Source organism: Sciurus carolinensis, chromosome 14 (assembly GCF_902686445.1).
Source record: "Sciurus carolinensis chromosome 14, mSciCar1.2, whole genome shotgun sequence".
Classification (NCBI taxonomy): Eukaryota; Metazoa; Chordata; class Mammalia; order Rodentia; family Sciuridae; genus Sciurus; species Sciurus carolinensis.
In genome coordinates, this window is record NC_062226.1 from 38,609,738 (window position 1) to 38,633,874 (window position 24,137).

At 36.7% G+C, this 24,137-nt stretch overlaps 1 protein-coding gene across 1 annotated transcript in view; it reads right to left on the minus strand.

Annotated features, from left to right (window-relative positions):
- Ube2r2 (ubiquitin conjugating enzyme E2 R2) overlaps window positions 1-24,137 on the minus strand; it is a 101,021-nt gene that overhangs the window by 7,365 nt on the left and 69,519 nt on the right. The window contains exon 3 of the mRNA XM_047525226.1: window positions 21,157-21,254. Coding sequence (XP_047381182.1) covers window positions 21,157-21,254 — 98 coding nt within the window. The remainder of the gene's footprint in view (window positions 1-21,156; window positions 21,255-24,137) is intronic.

Sequence of the window (24,137 nt, forward strand, 5' to 3'; positions counted from 1 at the left end):
AGTAGCAGGAAAAAGAAAAGCATAAACAGTTTTCAGGCAATTTTTTCATGGGAAAGGGTAAAAATGGTATTACACATTCAATTTTTATTATCATGACCACTTAGAAGATCTGAAAATATTACATATAAGTCTTCACACATATAAGGAAAAGAAAACAAAACATGAAGAACAAAGGAAAAGGAAAGCTTTGACATGGAAAAACAAACTTCTGAATTATATAAATCTCTATTAAAAAATATTTACCAAGTACCTACTTGTATACCAGAGATACCAAGTGAGATGGTAAATGTTCAATGGTGAGCAAGTTAGATGCCATTCCTAATAATCTAGGGCTTCTAAGTCTAGTGGGAGATACAAACAGGCAATTTTCACCCACATACCAAAATTTGACATTTCGATAGTCCATCATAAAGAATAGTTTAGAGAAATATTAGAGAAAACCCACCAAGGAAGCACGCTAGGCCTCAAAACACTAGTAATTATTCCTAGGTGTTTTCCCCCTGAAAGTTATGCACACGTGTGTAAGGAAAAAAATAGGAGAAAAAAATTAAATTTCTCTACTTCTTCTCACTTGTGGGAGGTCATCCTGGCCCTGAGAAAAAATTAAGGGAAGGAACCAAGTAATTAGATTTCTGAGTTGATGAATTTTTTTCCTAAAAGGGTTAAAGAATTTCTGTATGTGGTTGATGATGAAAAGGATTATGAAAAGCACTTTCATAGAAAACTCTTCCCCCTTTAGTTAAAATCCATTTGTTACAAACTTCTTTTTGGTGAAGAATAACCCTATGGACTCTTCCTCAAGAACTTTCTTAATTTCTTCAGTAATTACATCAAAGATATTTGATCACTGCTAATAATGGAAAATGACTGACATATCATAGAAGTGAAAGAAAAATGTGGGCAAAAAAATCACATTACGGTTCCTTCAAAAGAAAACATAAAATCAGATAAACAAGATAAGGACAAAGTACGGTACAAAGTAGGTGGGGAATACACATACACACGAGCAAGTAGCAAACTGGCAAATACTTTCTACAAACTTCATATTTTTTTAAAGCTTTATTTTTTATTTTTGGTTGTTAATGGACCTGCTGAGGATGGAACCCAGTGCCTCACACATGCTAGGCAAGTGCTCTACCACTGAGCCATAACCCCAGCTCCAATTTTTATATATTTTTTAAGCCAAACAATATTTAAACATGATGAGGTAGCACGAGGGATGTAACTTACTGGTACACAGCTTGTTGAGGATAGGACAAGGCCCTGAGTTTGAACCCCAGCAGTGGAAAAAAAGGTACTTTTAAGGGAGATAGGAAATCAGGACTAGACATACAAAGCAACAGGTAATACTGTTATGTGCTCCCTTTCAACCCAGACAATAGTGATATGGGTCTACTCTATCTCTGCTTCTAGCTACTATGTCAATACAAGCACAACTTTAGCAGGACAGAAAATGTCATAGTTCAACAAGTAAGACCTGGTTCAAGGGTCTCTGCAAGAAAAAAAAAATTTTTTTGTTTGTTTGTTTATTTGGTGGTTTTGTGTGTGTGTGGTATGGAGGATTGAACCCAGGGTTGCTTTACCACTAAGCTACAACTAGACCTTCTGAAGACAGGGTCTCACTAAAGTTGCTTAGGACCTCACTAAATTGCTGAGATTGGCCTCCAATTTGCAATCTTCCTGCCTCAGCCTACTGAGTTGCATGTGCTACTGAGCTGGGCTTTGTTTTTCTTTATTCTTTGCTAGGGATTGAACCCAGAGCCTCCTGCATGAAAGGCAAGCACTTTAACACTGAGCTACATCTCCACCCACTTTTTATTTCAAGACAGGGTCTAAATTGTCAGGGATGGCCTCAAATTTGTGATCCTCCTGCCTCAGGCTCCTAAATAGCTGGGATTACAGGCATGCACCTGACTGAGAGATTGTTTCTTTGTTTCAAAGATACCTGTCAATATTTAATTCAGCATTAAAACAATTGCACTACTGATTTCTCATTTTTCCAATTGGTCCCAAAGAGATTACATCAAAGGAGAGTATATTTTTAAGCCAATAAGCTGCAGGATGTACACCTAAATAGACCCCACAAAAACCTCACCAAAAAGAGGGGACCGGGTATACAAAGAAACTGAAACATCAGCACACTGCCAGTCCATAGCCTGCAGAGAACTATCTTAACAAGAAGGGGTGGCCAGGAAATGCAATCACAATTTCTCTAGTACTGACAGAGACCAAAATGAGATTGCACTTGGAGCAACAGCTTTAGATCCACAAAAGGGTGATGAGATGAATGTCATAAAGCTGAATCAGTGAGGGAAAAAAACAATTTTTTTTTTCTTCCAAAGAGTTGGGAGAACAATTAAGTGGTCACCTCAATGTTAAGGGGCATGTGATCCATTCTGTGAGTGGTTGAGAAGGATTTGTGATGGGATAGAAATTTTCTCAGTCTTACCATCGTAAGTCAGAAAAGTTCAAAATTTTGCAGGATTAAAGATTGTTGTTTCCCTTCAGTGTATACATGTACCCTCCAAGGCTAGACTTGAACTTGTGTTCCTCCTGGCTCTCAACTTCCAGAACTGCTGGGATTACCAGATGGTGCCACAGCACCCTCCCAATACTCATTCTTAAAAACCTAAGATTATCTTATTCTTATTCATATATTCTCATTCTCTCTCTCTCTCTCTCTCTCTCTCTCTCTCTCTCTCTCTCTCTCTCTCTCTCTCTCTCTCTCTCTTTTATTGGCCTACCATAATTTTTGGTTGATTTGTGGAGAAATGAGGCCTAATTCTCTGGCAACAAAAAGGAACACAACATACTGTTGCTTCAACTTGTACTGAGTTTGGATTCTACTCTTACCTTTCTAATTATCCTGGGCCCTTTCAATATTTCATTTCTGCTCTTTCAAAGGAAAGACCAGTAACACTAGAAGATGACCCAGTTAAAATTCATTTTTCACATTTCAACCCAGAAGAGGGATTTAAAGAGGACATCATGACAAAGAAGTCAGTTGCGACTAGGAAAATGTGGCAGCTGATCCTAAATACAGTAGGCTTAACTGATACACATATTAGAAACATTTCTTAATGCTGATAAAGCAACTAAGAAATTTAACTGCTGTGCAATGTTGTAACTACTGCTGATTAATGTATCCCTGAGAATGCAAAGTAGGAATGAGAATCTCAGATTTAAATGTATAAAAATTTTAAAATGGGGGCTGGGGAGATAGCTCAGTTGGTAAAGTGCTTGCCTTGCAAGCACAGGGCCCTGGGTTCGATCCCTAGCACCACACACAAAAAAAAGAAAAATTGAATGGAATATTTCAGTTTAAAAAATAAAAATTTTAAATGCATGAAATATACATGTAAAGAAAGAAACTGGTAAGTTTGATATTAGTGGAATATAATGTGGAAAAATTAAGGAAGCAAATAAAACAACCCTGGTCCAGAGTGGGGCTTAAAAGAGCCCTAGGACTGACTATAGCTCTTCCCCCAGTCTTACCCACTCTGTCACCCCAATGACTGGGGCAGTCTCTGGTACTCTGCCATTTCAGTGAGTTATAGAGAAGACCCAAGAAGATTTCCTACCCTATTCCTGAAAGACACTCTGCTATATGAAACAGTGGCTGGTGGGCTGGGTTCACCAATCTAATGCTGCCAAGACCACTTTCCAATCCCAGAACCTACATCAGCAATGATAAATAGTTCCAGAGGCAGTACCTCAGAGAAAGCAGTTGTGAACTCTTATGGCAAGGTCTGAATGCGCTCCACCCCCAAATTCTCCCACTAGGTTATAGGAAGAACATGGATTAAGGTATGTATTGTTTCTTCCACAAAAGGTATGTGGTGCTGTGTACTTCTAATCAGACATATGTCAGTATAAGGGACCCATATTGCCCACAATCCCACTCTTTTACTGATAAATGCCTACTTCTTAAAACTTTCCAATTCCATAAGGGCAGATCAGCATCTCTTCCCTCCCCACAACATGTCTGGATCTCTTCTTCCAGAGAGTATGCTGGCTTCACCTGGAAGGTAGTAAACAAATGAGCATCTGGATAAATCTCTGGATCCCTACTATTCTAACACCTTTTTCTTGCTTGTTCCCCTATAGTCAACAACTCTTTTTACTCACAAGATATTCTGATACAGATTGACTTAGTAGTTTCTTTAAAGGAAACTATAGTCCCTTGTTGTTCTTTAGGCTACAAAAGCCCTCAGAATGTTCCTTTATTTTATAAATAAGCCCACTGAGGTGCTGAATGACAGGCTGAAGTACAGGTGGTCAGGGAGAAATACAAACATTTGAGAATAAGAAACCACTTTCAGATACCAGTGCAATGCTGAGGCAAGTCTCCATAAAAGATCAACTGAATGCCATGCTAAACTCCTCTGCTATCTTGCTACAGCTACCCAAAATCTGGATAATGGAGTACATAACCTTTATTCAGACAAGCAGCTAACCCTGGAGAATTTAGCAACAAAAGGGTCTAAGGGAAAAGGTTGCCTATCTGAATTATAAATCTTGCCTCTTAACATTTCAGTGCCAAAAATGACCTATAAAAAAAAAATAACAATTTACTATCCCAAAAACCCCCTAGGAATGAGGGATGGCCCCATGGATAGAGTACTTGCCTAGCTTGAGACCCTGTAAAAGGATCACAAGTTTGAGGCCAGCTTCAGCAACCTTAGGAGGCACTAAGCAACTTAGTGAGAAAGTGTCTCAAAATAAAAACTAAAAAGTGCTTGGGATGTATCTCAGTGGTACCCCTGGATTATCCTCCCTTCCCCAAAAAAATAGGAAAGAAAGAAAAGAAAAAGACCTTAGGGCTGATTCAGAGCTAACCAGTTGTAGTGGTGAAGCCTCTAAAAAGAAAAGTATAAAAGCAAAGAGATTCCTGTGATGATGTCAGAGGAATGTCCCTAAAGCTGGGCTTAAATAGCCTTTGGGTGGGGGCGGGGGGCGAGGGAATGATGCTGGTACCCAAGATGTAAAGGACAGTTTCAGAGGGGCAGATGAATATGAAAAGAATCCTCTGTCAAAGAACTGGGTTAAATGAGATGTTAGCTTAGCTTAAAAATATTAAGATCAGTCAAGGCGAATGAGAGTCTCTACATTTTAATTAAGGGGAAAAACTCTTGAATTTCTGTGGGTGGCAACGATATATTTTCTAGGAAAGACAGCAATGAGAAAAGTCTTGTTTAGGGCTTTGTATGTGAAGAAAGAGGAGGTTTGTTTTCTCAGGGGGAATGTGGTAAGTATTGCATTCAACATTCAACTTCCACAAAGAATCAAGCTGGGCATGGTGATGCATGCCTATAATCCCAGCAAACTGTCAAAGCTGAAGCAGGATTATCACAAATTAGAGGCCGGCCTGGACAATCTAACCCTGTCTCAAACTAAAAAATAAAAAGGGCTGGGGATGTAGCTTAGCTGTAATGTATCATTAGCTTCAATATCCAGCACTGCAAAACAAAACAAAAATTAGAATTACTAGTATCTTAGATAATCCTATAGAGCTCAGGGGTTACCACTGACTGGAAAATAAGTACTATAATCGTACTCAAAAGACAACCTGCCTTTTTTTTTTTCTTTTGGTCCAAATTTTCAACAAATCTACCAAAAATTTTCAATAAATCTTTCATACAATCTCCCCCTTATCCTTGGGGGTTAATGGTTTATACATGAGGTGTCCCAGCAAAAGCTCATGTGTAATACAATGTAAGAAAATTCATAGTGAAATGATCTGAGTTCTAAGAACCTTAACCCAATCAGAGCATTAATCTCCTATAAGGATTAAATGCGCAGGTAGGGTGTGGCTAAAGGAGATAGGTCACTGAGAGTGAGTCTTTGGGCATATGTGTTGTCCTTGGTGACAGGACAAATCTCTCTCTCTTTGTCTGATTCCCGGTGGCCATGTCACTTTCCTCTAACACACTCTTCAACCATGATGTTCTGCCACAGAGTACAGACCAATGGAGTCATCATCTATGGACTGAGACCTATGAAGTCATGAGACACAAACTTTTCCTCCTCTACAATTATTTTTGTCAGGTCTTTGGTCACAGCTGTGAAAAAGCTGACTACCTGAGAGGTTATATTCCAAGACCCCCCCAGTGGATACTTGAAACTGCAGGTAGTACAAAAAACCCTAGATATATACAGTTTTTCCTATACATATATACCTATGACAAAATTTAATTCACAAATTAGCACAAGTGGTGCAATTCCCCAACACAACAACTGATACTACAACAAATAGTATTAGTAAGTGACTAACAGGTAAGTAGCATAGACAGCCTGGATACACTTAACAAAGAATGACTCACATCCCAGGCAAGAGGAAGTGGTTATTACACAGAATGGGGTGCAGTTTAAAACTTAGGAATTTTCCATTTAATGTTTTCAGACCATGGCTGACTGTGGGTAACAGAAACTACAGAAAGTAAAACCAGAGACATGAGGGAGTAGTGGGAGACCACTGTGGACTACTTGTTAAATAATACTGTCAAAATAAACTGGCTGTCAGATGTGGTGTGGCAGGCACATCTGTAATCTCAGTGATATGGGGGTTGAAGTAGAAGGATCCGAAGTTGGAGGTCAGCCTTGGTAATTTAAAAATTGAGAAGGATCTGTCTCAAAAAAAATTTAAAGGGCTGGGGATGTAGGTCCTTGGCAGAATGAGCCTGGGTTCAATCCCCAGTACTGCAAAAAAAGTACTTAAATTACTTCTGAAGGCATGTTCTTAATATCCTATCTTAAGCACGTTCTTGAATAAACTTAAAGAGGAATAAATAAAATTCAGAACTTTTATTCTTTAAATTTTTTTTTTTTTTTACAGTACTAGGGATTGAACCCAAGGACACTTTACTACAGAGCTACATCCCTTTTCATTGAAAAAAAAATTTTTTTTTTTTTTTTTAAATTTTGAGACAGGGTCTCACTAAGTTGTCCAGATTGACCTCTAATTTGTGGTTGTCCTGCTTCAGCCTCCCAAGTCCCTGGGATATAGAGTACTTATAACTTTTAATATTTACTTAAAGCCAATTATTAGTTTTAAGATGTGTTCGTGTGTGTGTGTGTGTGTGTGTGTGTGTGTGTGTGTGCATGCATCATTTGCTACATGGTACTTTATTTTTTAAAGTATAATTTATATTATAGAATATCTAAAATAAAATGTTGAAAAAATTACCTTAGTTATTTTCATGCATTTAGCAACCAAGTTATATTCTGTGAACTGTTTGTGATATAGGCATTTAGCAACTGTTTCCCAACAGTCAAATGAAATTAATTTGAGGAATTAAGAAACTTATCCTTTGCTAATATATAGTAAATGATTACTTCACATTTGAACAACCAAAAAAATCACATGAAAAATAGCAATGACTACAGTTCTTTAGATAACAGACACCATTCTAGTGGCTTTACATGCATTATTCATTTACTTTTTTCAGTAACCAACTAAGGTAGGTATTATTCTTAACTTTTAGATAACACAATCAAAAATGTTAAATCATTAGAAATAAATTCCAATAAAACCTAATGTTTTAAGTTTTAAGAATATAAAGCCCCGACATACCACAGTTACAAGTCCATCTCTTACTTCAAAAACTATTCCTAATTCTTCATTTAAGAAAAAAAATAAATTATAAAAGGATCTGTCATAAAAAGAATAAAATGTAAAAGAAATATTAAGACAATATTTAGACAAGAGACACATAATTATTACTTATTATTACCCAAAATAATGAGACAAATATGAAACCAAGATCTCTAAAAATAATCTAAAATTAACATTTCATAATTAAAGCGTAAGATGAGTTTTCCTGTCTCATGCAGAAATCTGTTAATATAAGTGCCCAGTACAGTGAAGAACATCCTTATTCCTAGCATTTGGGAAACTAAGATGAGAGGACCATTTAAGCCCAGTTTCAGATCAGCGTAGGAAAGATATGAGATTCTATCTCAAAACAAGCAAACCAATATTAGCATGAATACAATGTGGTTAAATGTACATTCCTTTAAAAAGATTCAGGTCATACAAAACCATTTCAAAAAGGGCGACCTCACATGTAATCAGAGAAATAATGGAAAATAGTGCAAAATTCCTTAATCATTTATATATATACAAATGCACCCATACTAATACCAGACTTGCAAAATTTAGACTACCATAAAGCAAATTTCTAGCTTCACACATGGCATTGCTGACATCTGAAGAGACCAATTCAAGATTCAGAGAAGGGTAAAGAAAATGAAGTTTGGGATTTTATTAGGCAGTCCACAAATAAGCAAAGTATTGAGAAATCAAACACTGAGACCTAAATCTGAACTATAGAACACAAAGTACTATTACATTAAATGAACCAAAGACTAACTTGGGGAAATAACATTACTAAAAGCACAGGAAGAAAGGGAGAACATAGTGGAATGAAAACATACTCTATTCTGCTACACATAGAAATGCCAGGTAACATTTTAAAAAGTCTTATCATCCATTAGTGTCTATGGTTTGTATTATGGTTTGTATTATCTCTTACATAAAATGGCATACATTTGCATATAACCTATGCACATTCTCTCTTATACTTTAAATCATCTCTAGGATTTTATAATATTTAATGTAATGTAAATGTTATGCAAAAGTTGCTTTACTGTATGGTTTAGGGAATTATAAGAGAAAAAAAGTCTGTCCCTATTTAATAAAGATGCATTGTTTTTTTTTTCCCCAAAATATTTTTGATCAGTTGTTTGAATCCACAGACATAGAAGGCTAACTTATGCATTTAACACAACTAAACTAGAAAGGGTGACAGAAATTAAGAGATGACTCAATACCAGAAAAGTATGTTCTAACTGATGCTCTGGCATATCAAGGATTTATTAAACTTTAAAGATAGGCCCTAACAGTTAGATTCACAAGGAGTTAGAAAATATGAACTTGAGTTGAGCTGTAAAGTAAACTCCTGCTTTGGACAGCTGTATTACTTGCCTAGAGATGCCATAACAAAGGACCACAAACTGGATGGCTTAAAAACAACAGCAACTTACTGTCTCAGTTCTGGAGAATAGTTCAAAAACAAAGTGTTGGTGGGGCCAGGCCATATTCTCCATGAAACATGTAGGGAACAATCATTTCTTTATACTTTTAGCTTCTGGTGTTTGCCATCAATACTTAACAATTCCTTGGCTTGTAAATCCATTCCTCCAATCTCTGCACTCCAAGGTACTGGGAGTTATTACTGCACCATATCTTTTGGGAGTTTATAACATCAGGGGCAGAAAGGATCCAATGAAAAACTGAATCCACAAATATAGTTCAGAAAAGCTCTCACAAAATGAAACAAAAAGAAAAAATTATGTCATCTATGCTGGGTGGCAAAGGATGGTAAATGGTAACCAAACTTTCTAAAGCAACAGTCGAAACAATAGAGAGGGGCTGCAGTTGTAGCTCAGAGGCAGACTGCGTGCCTAGCATGTGTGAGGCACTGGGTTCGAGCCTCAGCACCATATACAAACAAATAAATAAATAAAGGTATTAAAAAGGGGAGAGAGAGAAATGCCTGTGATGCCTCCATTGTCACATGGTCAGCTTGTCCTTGTGCATGTCTTTTCTTTAGGACTCCTCTTTTTGAGGCTGTCTTCTCTTCTTTAAAAAGTTCATATTGGGGAGAGATCCAAGATGGCGGACTAGAGGGAGGCTGCGTTCCTTGTCGCTCCATAACTCCGGTTTCAAGCAGAGGATATCTGTTTCTTGGTGAGGCACTTTTTGCTGCTTATCGATCCCCTGCTGTTTACCGCATTTGTCTGCTGTGACCACCTGCAGTCTGCCAGCATATCAACGCCTTTATTGAGTGCAGACTGCTCACTGTCAGACACCTATCATCCGCCATTTGCCTGCCTCTCGCCTGTCCATCGCCTGCCTTACACCTATCCATCACCCAACGCACGAGGTTCACCTCCCGATTGTCGGACAACAGTCAGCAAATTGATCGCCAACCACCAGTGGAGCACCAGCTGCCTGCTGTTGCCTGGAAGTTCACTGTGACAGTACCTGCAGGTTTGATTACATGTGGCTGCCACCATTTTGAGACAACAGCCAGGCCCCGTAGGACCCCTGAGCAGACTGACTGAGCCCCATCTCCAGGATCCCTAAGCCCAACCAATCACTCCCTGCCTCTGGAGCCTTCACATCGACTGACTGCTCCATGCCGCCAGGACCCCCAGACCAACTGACTGCGCCCTATCACCGGGACCCCAGACCAACTGATTGCAAACGGCCTCCAGGAACCCACAACCACACCAAACACACCCGACCTCCAGGACCTCCTGCTGACCACGGCCACACCCTGAGCTGCAGCTCCCCATTTGCCAAAACATTTCGAAGCCAGAGCGGCCATCTTGGATAATCCTGGAAGCCATAGCTCCGATCTTTAGGTGAGGCAAAACCCATCCCAAAACGCCTGTTGGTGTCAGGTACCTCTCATGCATCAGGCTACTGAACACTGGGAGGTTTCATTACTATATGACTGTTATACTGTATATTTTCTTTTTGCTCCTTATTGAAAAAATTTAAGTTTTTATTTCTTTACTTTTCTTGCTCTCTTTTCCTTTTGTTTACCTGTTCCCTCAGAGTCTCTTTCTTTCTTTTTTGCATGCTAACATCCAATTTCTTTTGATTACACTCTCACACTTTTTATTATCTAGAACTTCTGTATATTCTTTTCTTATCCCATTAACAGCCACATTCTACATCCCTCTGCATCCTCTTTGTCCTCCATTAGAAACTGCAAACCTTATTACAAATCTTTTTGTTTTACTGAAGATAATATTTGAACTCATTCTGTTTATTATGACAATTTTGTTATTGTCCTCATAGGGGCTATTTGGTCTAGGATTGCATAGTGCATGAATGGGGCACTGCTAATATTGATCTCGCCTTAAAGAAAGGGTTTTGGAAACCTATAGGGCCACTATAAGCCTATAGGGGGAAATCGGCAATACCCCAGAGATCTGCACTGCTAGAGGGGAAGATACACGAACAACATGAAAAAACAAGGGAAGAAAATGATCCAAACAAATCTAGATTCTATATTAATAGAATCCAATGACAGTATGTTAGAAGAAATGTCAGAAAAGGACTTCAGATTATACATATTAAGATGATTCGAGAAGCAAAGGATGAGATAAGAGAGCAAATGCAGGCAATGAATGATAATACCAATAAGCTGAAAGAGCAACTGCAGGAAGCAAAAGATCATTTCAACAAAGAGATAGAGATTCTCAAAAAAAAAAAAAAAAAAAAAAAAAAACGGAAATCCTTGAAATGAAGGAAACAATGAACCAAATAAAAAACTCAATGGAAAGCATCACCAAAAGACTAGACCACTTGGAAGACAGAACCTCAGACAATGAAGACAAAATATTTAATCTTGAAAATAAAGATGCCCAAACAGAGAAGATGGTAAAAAATCATGAACAGAATCTCCAAGAACTATGGGACCATCATGAAAAGACTAAATTTAAGAATTATTGGGATTGAGGAAGGCACAGAGATACAAACCAAAGGAATGAACAACCTACTCAATGAAGTAGTATCAGAAAATTTCCCAAACCTGAAGAACGAAATGGAAAATCAAATACAAGAGCCTTACAGAACAACAAATGCACAAAATCACAACAGATCCACACCAAGGCACATTATAATGAAAATGCCTAACATTCAAAATAAAGATAGGATTTTGAAGGCCGCGAGAGAAAAGTATCAGATTACATATAGGGGGAGACCAATACGGATAGCAGCTGACTTCTCAACCCAGACTCTAAAAGCTAGAAGGGCCTAGAACAACATATTTCAAGCTCTGAAAGAACATGGTTGCCAACCAAGAATCCTATACCCAACAAAACTAACCTTCAGATTTGAAGATGAAATAAAATCCTTCCATGATAAACAAAAGAAAAAGACTTTACAAATAGAAAGCCTGCACTACAGAATGTTCTCAACAAAATATTCCATGAGGAGGAAATGAAAAACAACAATGGAGGTCAGCAAAGGGAGGAACTACCTTAGAGAAAAACCACTCAAAGGAGAAACCAAGCCAACTTAATAACCACAAATAAGCCAAATGACTGGGAATACAAATCATATCTCAATAATAACCCTGAACGTTAATGGCCTAAACTCATCAATCAAAAGACATAGACTGGCAGAATGAATTAAAAAGAAAGACCCAACAATATGCTGCCTGCAAGAGATTCATCTCATAGAAAAAGACATCCACAGACTAAAGGTGAAAGGATGGGAAAAAATATACCACGCACATTGACTCAGTAAAAAAGCAGGGGTTTCCATCCTTACATCAAGTAAAATGGACTTCAAGCCAAAGTTAGTCAGAATGGATAAAGAAGGACATTTCATGCTGCTTAAGGGAACCATAAATCAGGAAGACATAACGTTAAATAGTAAATATTTATGCCCCAAACAGTGGTGCATCCCTGTACATCAAACAAATCCTTCTCAATTTCAGGAATCACATAGACCACAACACAATAATTCTGGGTGACTTTAATGCACTCCTGTCACCACTAGATAGATCTTCCAAACAAAATCCAACCAAAGAAACCATAGAACTCAATAACACAATCAATAACCTAGACTTAATAGACATATATAGAATATTCCATCCATCAATGAGCGGATTCACTTTCTTCTCAGCAGCACATGTAACCTTCTCGAAAATAGACCATATATTATGCCACAAAGCAGCCCTTAGGAAATGCAAAAAAATAGAGATACTGCCTTGTGTTCTATCAGATCATGATGGACTGAGAATAGAAATCAATGACAAAATACAAAACAGAAATTACTCCAACACCTGGAGACTAAATAATATGCTATTTGAATGAAACATGGATAACAATAAACATCAGGGAGGAGATAAAAAAATTCTTAGAGGTCAATGAGAACGATGATACAACATATCAAAATCTCTGGGACACTATGAAAGCGTTACTAAGAGGAAAATTCATTGCATGGAGCGCATTCCAGAAAACAATGAAAAGTCAACAACTAAATGACCTAACATTACAGCTCAAAGCCCTAGAAAAAGAATAACAGAATAACAGCAAAAGTAGTAGAAGACAGGAAATCATTAAAATCAGAGCTGAAATCAATGAAATTGAAACAAAAGAAACAATTCAAAAAATTGACAAAACAAAAAGTTGGTTCTTTGAAAAAGTAAACAAAATAGACAAACCCTTAGCCACACTAACAAAGAGAAAGAGAGAGAAAACTCAAATTACTAAAATTCGTGATGAAAAAGGAAATATCACGACAGACACCACTGAGATACAGAACATAATGAGAAGCTACTTTGAAAATCTGTATTCCAACAAAATAGAAACTACTGAAGACATTGACAAATTTCTAGAGACATATGGTCCTCCCAAACTGAACCAGGAGGACATACACAATTTAAACAGATCAATATCAAGCAATGAAATAGAAGAAGCCATTAAAAATCTACCATCCAAGAAAAGTCCAGGACCAGATGGATTCTCAGCCGAGTTCTAAAAGACCTTCAAAGAAGAACTCATTCCAATACTTCTCAAGGTATTCCAGGAAATAGAAAATGAGGGTACCCTACCGAACTCATTCTATGAAGCTAATATCACCCTCATATCCAAACCAGGCAAAGACACATCAAGGAAAGAAAATTTTAGACCAATATCCTTGATGAATATAGATGCAAAGATCCTTAACAAAATATCGGCAAACCATATCCAAAAACATATTAAGAAAATTGTGCACCACGATCAAGTGGGGTTCATCCCTGGAATGCAAGGATGGTTTAACATCCGTAAATCAGTAAACGTAATCCGTCATTGTTAATAGACTTAACGATAAGAATCATATGGTTATTTCAACTGACGCAGAAAAAGCGGTCGACAAAATACAACACCCCTTCATGCTCAAAACACTAGAAAAAATAGGGATAGTAGGAACATACCTGAACATTGTAAAGGCTATTTATGCTAAGCCCATGGCCAACATTCTTAATGGAGAAAAACTGAAACCATTCCCTTTAAAAACGGGAACAAGACAGGGATGTCCTCTTTCACGACTTCTATTCAACAATGTCCTCGAAACTCCAGCCAGAGCAATTAGGCAGACTAAAGAAATTAAAGGGATATGAATAGGAAAAGAGGAACTTAAGCTGTCACTATTTGCGGATGACATGATTCTATATTTAGAGGATCCAAAAACCTCCTCCAGAAAACTTCTAGACCTCATCAATGAATTCAGCAAAATAGCAGGCTATAAAATCAACACGCATAAATCTAAAGGATTTTTATACGCAAGCGACGAAACAGCTGAAAGGGAAATGAGGAAAACAACTCCATTTGCAATAGCCTCAAAAAATATAAAATACTTGGGAATCAATCTAACCAAAGAGGTAAAAGATCTCTACAATGAAAACTTCAAAACATTGAAGAAAGAAATTGAGGAAGACCTTAGAGATGGAAAGATCTCCCATGTTCTTGGATAGGCAGAGTTAATATTGTCAAAATGGCCATACTACCAGATTCAATGCAATTCCAATGAAAATCCCAATGACGTACCTTACAGAAATAGAGCAAGCAATCATGAAATTCATCTGGAAGAATAAGAAACCCAGAATAGCTGAAGCAATCCTTAGCAGGAAGAATGAAACAGGGGGTATCGCAATGCCAGAACTTCAACTAGACTACAAAGCAATAGTAACAAAAACGGCATGGTACTGGCACCAAAATAGACAGGTAGATCAATGGTACAGAATAGAGGACATGGACACAAACCCAAATAAATACAATTTTCTCACACTAGACAAAGGTGCCAAAAATATGCAATGGAGAAAAGATAGCCTCTTCAACAAATGGTGCTGGGAAAACTGGAAATTCATATGCAACAGAATGAAACTAAACCCCTATCTCTCACCCTGCACAAAAATCAACTCACAATGGATCAAGGACCTTGAAATCAGACCAGAGACCCTGCATCTTATAGAAGAAAAAGTAGGTCCAAATCTTCAACTTGTTGGATTAGGATCAGATTTCCTTAACAGGACTCCCACAGAACAAGAAATAAAAGCAAGAATCAATAACTGGAATAGATTCAAACTAAATAGCTTTCTCTCAGCAAAGGAAACTATTAGCAATGCAAAGAGAGAGCCTACAGAGTGAGAGAATATCTTTGCCACTCATACTTGAGATAGAGCACTAATTTCCAGAATCCATAAAGAACACAAAAAACTCTACACCAAGAATACAAATAACCCAATCAACAAATGGGCTAAGGATATGAACAGACACTTCACAGAAGAAGATCTACAAGCAATCAACAAACATATGAAAAAAATGTTCACCATCTTTAGTAATAAGAGAAATGCAAATCAAAACTACACTAAGATTCCATCTCACCCCAATTAGAATGGCGATTATCAAGAATACAAGCAACAGTAGGTGTTAGAGAGGATGTGGGGAAAAAGGTACACTCATACATTGCTGGTGGGGCTGCAAATTAGTGCAGCCACTCTAGAAAGCAGTGTGGAGATTCCTTAGAAAACTTGGAATGGACCCACCATTTGATCCAGCTATCCCACTCCTCGGCCTATATCCAAAGGACTTAAAATCAGCATACTACAGAGATACAGCCACATCAATGTTCATAGCTGCTCAATTCACAATAGCCAGACTGTGGAACCAACCTAGATGTCCTTCAATTGATGAATGGATAAAGAAACTGTGGTATATATATATACAATGGAATATTACTCAGCTATAAAGAATAATAAAATTATGGCATTCGCAAGCAAATGGATGAAATTGGAGAATATCATGCTAAGTGAGATAGGCCAATCTCAAAAATCCAAAGGGCGAATGATCTCACTGATAAGCGGATGATGACACATAATGGGGGGTGGGAGCGGGGCAAGAATGGAAGAAGGAGGGACTGTATAAATAGAGGAAAAAGAGTGGTGAGAGGGGTGGGGGGGGAATAACAGGATGAATCAAACATCATTACCCTATGTAAATGTATGATTATGCAAATGGTATGCTGTTACTCCATGTACAAACAGAAACAACATGTATCCCATTTGTTTACAATAAAAATAAATTAAAAAAAAAAAGGTCCGTATTGGATTATGGACCTATTCTACTCTAGTATGTATTTTAAGGAATAATATCTACAATTAGACTATTTCCAAATAAAATCACATTCTGAGGTACTAATAGTTAGGACTTCAACATAATCATCTTTTTGGGGACACAATTCAACCCCATAATAGTCCACCTGCTAGCTCTCCAAAAATCACGTTCTTCCTACATGCAAAATACTTTTACTGGTACCAAGTTCTCAAAATTCTTAACACTTTTGGCATTAAATTTGAGTCCCAAATTTGCATCTAAATACCATCAATGCAATGTTCCAAATCTCATCATCTGAAATAACTTATGGGTAAGAACTAGGGTATGATTCAACCTAGGGCAAAATTCCTTTCTATCTGTAACCCTGTGAGATCAAATGATAAATTATCTACTTCTAAAATACAATGGTAACTGCAATGAAAGAGTGAGTGACTGATCTATATATGCTGGAATATTAAAGTCATTTTAGCTAAATATATATATATATATAATGGTTGAACAGGCACAGTATAAATTCGTCTCTTATAAAAGGAAGAAATCAGAAAAAAGAAATTGTAGGTCACAAACAGGTCCAAACCTAGCAGGGTAAATTCAATTATCTCTCAAGGCCTGAGAATAATCCCTGGGGCTGCACACACTGTTCTCTGGGCCCAAAGTACAACCCCACCCTTTTGGCCTTGAGTAGTATATATCAGCTCTCTAAAACCAATAAGGAAGTGGGCTATCTCCAAGGCTACCAGTACCCTCTTTGAGGACAGTTCCCAAGCTTCTAGATGCATCACTCCAAGGTCTGCCTCCATGCCTTTGTTGCCATAAAGCTTGTCCCCACCGTGAGCCTACTTTGTCTTCTTCTTAATGAACACAAATCATACTTGATTAAAGACCCATCCTTATTGGTCAGGCTGGTGCATGCCTGTAATCCCAGAGTCTCAGGAGGCTGAAGCAGGAGGATGGAGAGTTCAAAACCGGCCTTAGCAATTTAGCCAGGCCCTGTCTCAAAATAAAGGAAAGAAGGGGGTGCGGTCGAGGATGAGGATGTAGCTCAGTGGTAAAGTTCCCCTGGTTTCAATCCTAAGTACACTCTCCCTGCAAAAAGGGTCCATACTTCCATATCGCAGTCTCATTTTAATTAATTACATGTGCAACTAACTTATTTCTAAGTAAGGTCACACTGTAAAAGTTAAAGACTTCAACATATCTTTTTTTGGGAAAACAATTCAGCCTGTAATAGTGACAGATGGCAGAAAGGACCTAGAAAAAAACTGATTCCACAAATATGGGTCACCTGTGTGGGGTGGAAGGGATGGGAACAGGGTAGCCAAGCTTTTTCACATCAACAATCAACACAGATTAACACCTATAATATTATCGAAAAAAGATATTTTGATTCTGAAATCTTATGCCAAAATGGTCATTTAAAGTATAATGACACTGGGCTCCATGAGGCACACTTATAATCCCAGCAATTCAGAAGGTGGAAGCAGAAATACAAATTAGAGGGTAACCTCAGCAATTTAGCAAGGCCATAAGCAATTTAGCAACATCTTGTTTCAAAATAAAAAATAAAACGGGCTGGGGATGTGTCTCAATGGTTGAGCACCCCTGGTAATCCCCGGTACCAAAAAAAAAAGTATAATGGCAAAACAGGCTGGACATGTAGCTCAGCGATAAGGGTGCCTACTAAGCATGTGCAAGGTCCTGGGTTCTATCCCCAGTACTGCAAAACAAACACAGGCACATACACAAAACATTCTGAACATAAAAGGACTCAATGTTGGCTACCACTAACTATTTTTGCAGAAGTTAGCTAGATAATAGGTCAGAAAGATAAAAGAATTGGCAGAAAGCAGTGAATCCACTTAACAGTAGAAATAAGAATAAATTAGAATAATGCTATAGAACAACATAGACCAAAATCTTATAATGCTGACGGTAAAACAAGAATTTTATTATTGCACTGCTGGACATAGAACCTATGGAACTGGATATGCTAAGCAAGATCTCTACCACTGAACTATATCTTCATACTAAGAAAAAAATTTAAAGCTAGAAAGAAAAGATTAAGCACGCCGATTATGTAAGTAAAGTAAAAGACAGACAAACAAAAAAAGAGCTGGTGATGGAGTTCAGTGGTGGAGTACCACTGGGCACTGAGTCTAATATCTGGACCACCAAAATAAAAATTTTAAAAGGAGTTGCCTAAGAAGAAAGGACTAAAAGTACCCAGAAACCACTCTGGATGCGGGAACTCACACAAGAGATTTTATTAAGCAGACAGGCAGAGTGTCTCCCTGCAGGGGTGTGTGTGTGTGTGTGTGTGTGTGTGTGTGTGTGAGAGAGAGAGAGAGAGAGAAGAGGGAGGAGAGAGTGTGTATGGGGGGGAGCAAGAGGAGGAGAGAGAGAAAATGGAGGGGGAGCTATTCTTAAGTAGTGGAATTTCTCTGGCTAATAACAACGGACCAATAACTGACTAGGAAGTTCATGGGTCATAAAAAGGAATGAAGCAAGCTAAGGATGTAGTTCAGTGATTGAGTACCTGTCCAGCATTCAGGAGGTCCTAAGTTCAATCCCCAGTATCATTTAAAAAAAAAAAAAAAAAAAAAAAAAAAAAAGAGTTGGGTTGCGTCTACAGCTCAGTTGGTAGAGTGCTTGCCTCACATGCACAAGGACCTAGGTTGAATCCCAAGCAACACACACACACACACACAGAGACACACAGATAACTAAGTTAAGTATTGATACATGCCATAGCATTAACAGACCTTGAAAAGATTATACTAAATAAAACGGATCAGTCACAAAATAACACATATTATGTTTGCAACCTTATGAAATGTCTAGAATAGGCAAATCCACAGAAACAGAAAGCAGATTGGTGGTTTCCTAGGGCTGAGAGAATTAGGCAGTAATGAACAGTAATAGTGTACAGATCTCTTTTGAGGGTAATGAAAAAGTTCTAATGTTGATTGTGGTATTGGCACAAATCTGTAGGTATACTAAAAAAACCCTTTAAATTGTAGAATTATATTTCAAGAAAGCTTTAAAAAAAATAGAATGCTGTAAGATTTTTTGCCAAATAACTTAAAAAGAACAGAAAACATTTAGTTTATGTCCTAAAATTTTTATTTTAAAACATTATTCCATTGTGAAATATAAATAAGAATTCTTGATCCTTCTCTTCTAATATACATTAGTATGCATGTATATGTAAATAAAATAGAAGCCATACATTCCCACATTCTAGAACCATATAAATTATTCATGGATCTATGAACTAACAGAAAACAAATGTCTGATTAAGAAATGTATTTCCTGAGGCTGAAGGTATACAACAGTGATAGAGTATTTGCCTAGCAGACCTAATGCCCTCTAGAACAGCAAAAATAAATAAACAAAAAGCGAGATAGAGAAAAAGAACTTTCAACATTTATTTAAAAAGGTATCATCGAATTGTAATATACTGTTTTTAATCACCAGTATGTTAATGATAATGGCAATAACTCAATATAGAATTAGTTTAACATTCAGTGTTAATGTTAGTAGCAAGTAAAAAAAACTTTACATAAAGATTTTTAAAAGTATATAAAAATTTTTAGTTATCAGTGGACAATTTATTTATTTGTTTATTTATTTATTTATATAGGGTGATGAGAATCGAACCCAGTGCCTCACACGTGTTAGGCAAGGACTCTACCACTGAGCCACAATCCCAGCGCCACATAAAGATTTTTGGTGCAGAGAAGCATTACAAGATAAATAGTATGAGGCTACCAAACACTGAAGTTTCAAGTACTAGGACCTCAGTGGGGGTAGTGAGATAGAAATTTGAGTATAAAGGGGAAAAAAAAGTATGTGTGTTGGCAGGGGATGCTGGGGTATGAACCCAGGACCTCATGCATACTACACCATACAATTAAATTATTTTTTAATTGTATAAATGATAATTAAAAAAAATACTTAAGACCAATAGTGTAATTTGTTTTCACAATTTCTGAAGGGCATATGACCATCCCCTATACATAATCTACTATTCTAAAAAAGAGATGATGAAATATCAATCTAGATAAATAATCAATCAAGAGATGGGTAGTCAAAAGGGAAATCATATGAAATATCAGAAGAAACATACATACATACACACGCATATAAAACAAACAGAAGGCACCAGATAAAGAAAACTTTGTAAAGCCACATACGGGGCTGGGGTTGAGGCTCAGTGGTAGAGCACCACATAAAAATAAACAAAAAAAATAAAGGTATTGTGTTCATTTACAACTTTAAAAAAAATTAGTCATATATAAAAACTCAGTTTTGAGTTTGTAAAGTCTAAGATCTGTCTGCAAAAAGTAATAAGAATATTAAAGAAACAAACAATCCAAATATGAAAACACGGGGGTCAAAGAAGCAAGGTAAAATTTATAATAATGTAAGAGAAAGAATTCACACTTGAAAAATTCCTCCACAGTGAACACAGGTAAATGATATCACATGCATTATTCCTCAGTAAATAAAAACATTTTGAAATGATGCATACATACTTCTTAAAGTTCTAACTGAAGATAAACAACCCAAAACAGGATAGATTCTTTTGCATACCTTAAAAAATGATATGTAAATCTTATTTAACTAGAGGCAAAAAAAGGAAAAATGGGCCTCTCAAACACAAAAAAAGACCATTATGCAAGTAGTTTGTAACTATTTAACAGTAATCCTAGTAACTTCTTGGAATGCTGAGGTAGGATTGCTTAAGCACAGCTGAAGGTCAGCCTGAGTAACACAGCGTCAGAGTCCATCTCAAAAACCAGAACAAGACTGGGATCAGGCTCAGTGGTACAGTGCATGCCTTGTACGTGTGAAGCACTGGGTTGGATCCTCAGCACCACATAAAATGAATAAATAAAATAAAGGTATTATGTTCATCTACAACTTAAGAAAAAAATTTAAAAAGTCATTTTTCTTATTTTAACACCTTACCTCACATTCTGAGTAGGATTCCACCTTTCAGAGGGCAGTTCTCCACTCTGTGGGTCATCTACAGGTGGATGAAGAATTGAAATGCATACATCTCCATTCTACAAAACACAAATATCATATTTATTAAATATCCCAAAAGTGCTATACAAAAAGACTTATCAGTTCTGTTTAAGTTTCCTTTGTTCTGAAGAACTTGCTTACTATTAATTAAGGGAGAAAACTTTTTTTTCTAGTATTATAAAGATTAATTTGGACCAATCGCCAAAACATATTTCTTAAACACCTGTAGTGCCATCCTTCTGAAACAAACTATGAAGGAAAAAAAGAAAAAGTCAAACATAATACTTCCTAAATATAGGGTTACAAGAACTCACCACTATAATTATTCTAATTAGTTTCACAAATGTAAATTATAGGACCTAATCCACAATTACATTCTGATTAATTCAACACATATGGATTGCACACAAAGGGCAATACAAAGTACTATTCAATGGTAAGATAGACACTCAAAACATATATTTATATAAATGTCATCATTAATAAAGATGGAATGATTTTAATAGAATAAAAAATTTTAATAAAATAAATGTCCAATACTATATTCTAAGACTTTGTATTAGATGTAGGTCCCAAAGGAATAAACAAAGTATGCTTGGGCAGAGGAAAAGTTTGGGAGGTAAAGTAGATGGATTTGTACTTATAAGGATGTGGGATGAGTATGTAATAACAAATACAATTTTAAAAAAATAAGGGAACTTTTAGACATGAGTTTGGAGAAATAAGCCACAATAAATGGTAAAATGTTTTGGTACTTGTATTTGTTTTTTATAGCTACTGTAACCAATTGTCATAAAATTCATGGTGTAAAACAAGTTCATTTTCTTACAGGCCAATTTGTGAAGCAAAACATTCCATATTTAAAAAAAGAGAGAGACTACCCTTTTCCCTTAGTGCCTTTCTCTACCTTCAAAGCAATGTTTTATTTTTCTTGGCTTTTCTTCTAGAATCACATTTCCTATAATTCATTTTCTGCCTTCTGTGTCTACTAATAAGAACTCTTGTGATTAATTAGACATCCCAGATAATCTCGAATAATTCTGCTATTTTAAAGTCAGCTTATTAGCTACCTTAATTACCCCTTGACATGTAATATATTTAAAGATTTTGAGGGATTAGGATGTTGGCATTTGGGAGATTCATTATTCTACCTACTCTAACATGAACATTCTAATTTTGCTGAAGAAGACTACAGAAGTAAAAAACAGGGCTGGGGATATAGCTCTGATGGTAGAGTGCTTGCCTAGCAAACATAAGGCCTTGGGTTCAATCCCCAACACCACCAAAAAAAAAATGTAGTACAAAAAACAGAGCCAAACAGCAAAAACAGCACAAAAATCAGAATAATATATTACTTGGTTTAGAATTTAAAATGTGTATAAGTAAAAATTCTGGTCATGGAATGACATGAACAGATATGCATTTAGAAATGACACATTAAAAAATGGGCATCTTAGCCAGGGTGTGGCACATGCCTGTAATCCAGAGAGGATAAGGCAGAAGGATGGAAAGTTTGAGGTCAGTACAGGCAATTTACAGAGACCCTGACTCAAAATACAATAAATAGTGACAGGGATATAGTTCAGTGGTACAGTACTTGCCTAGAATGCAAAAGAGAGACCCCTAGGTTTGCTCTCCAACATCCCTCCCCAAAACAGGTAAGTGTTTTAATTAATACAGACAATGCATTTGACAAATTTCAACTGTGAACAGAAGGAAACTATCTTAACATAAAAAGGAGCACTTGTAAAAAACTACAGTTAACATCCTATTCAATGTAAAGAATAAAAGCTTTCTTCTTAAGATCAGAACAAGAAAAAGACACTCACTTTCACTACTGCTATTTAACAGTTTTTACTTTTTCTTTCATTCATTCATGGTACTGGGGATTTAACCAAGGGTACTCTACCACTGAGCTATACCCCCAGGCCCTCTTTTATTTTTATTTTAAGACAATGTCTCACACTAAGTTGTAAAGGCTGGCTTCAAACTTTTGATCCTGCCTCAGCCTCTGGGGTCACTGGGATTACAGGTATGGGCCAACAGGCCCAGTCTAACAATGTTTCTGCTCAGGGCAATTAGACAAGAAATACAAGGAATATGAATTGAAATGAAGAGGTAAAATCATCTCTATTGACAGATGACACAATCCTACACATGGAAAATCCCAAAGAATCCAAAAGAAAGCTACTAGAGGTAATAAATTTAGGAAATTTTAAAACACACAGAAAATTCTCAGCTTTTATTTTTTCCTTCCTTCTTTTCTAGCAGTACTTGGGATTCAACCCAAGGGCTACCACTCAGTTACATCCCCAGCCCTTTAAAAATTTTTCATTTTTGAGACAGGGTTTCCCTAAGTTGCTTAAGGCTAGCCTTGAACTTCAGGCCCTCCTGCCTTAGTCTCATGAGCAGCTGGAATTACACGTGTATACCAGTGTGCCCAGACTTCAAATCAGTTTTATTATCATATGTCAGTAAATAACCTTAAAAAGAAGTTTCTTAAAAATCCATTCATAATAGGCATCTAAATGAATAAATCTAATCAAGGACATGAAAGAACTGTACATTGGAAAAAAAAAAAAAAAAAAAAACATTGCTCAAAGAAATCTGAAAAGACCCGAATAAATGTAAAGACACAGTTAAGATAGTACTATTCCACAATTTAAACTACAAATTCAACACAAACCCTATCAAAATACTTCCTTCCACTTTTGCAAACACTGACGAGGTCATTTTAAAATTTACCTATAAATTTAAATGAACGAGTCAAAATAGTTTTGAAAAAGAACAAAATTTTAAGACTCATACTTCTGTGTTTCAGAATGTACTGCAAAGCTTACAGTTACCAAGAGGTTTAATACTGCTATGACAGACATACAGATCAACTGAAAAGAATTTAGAGTCCAGCAATAATCCCATTT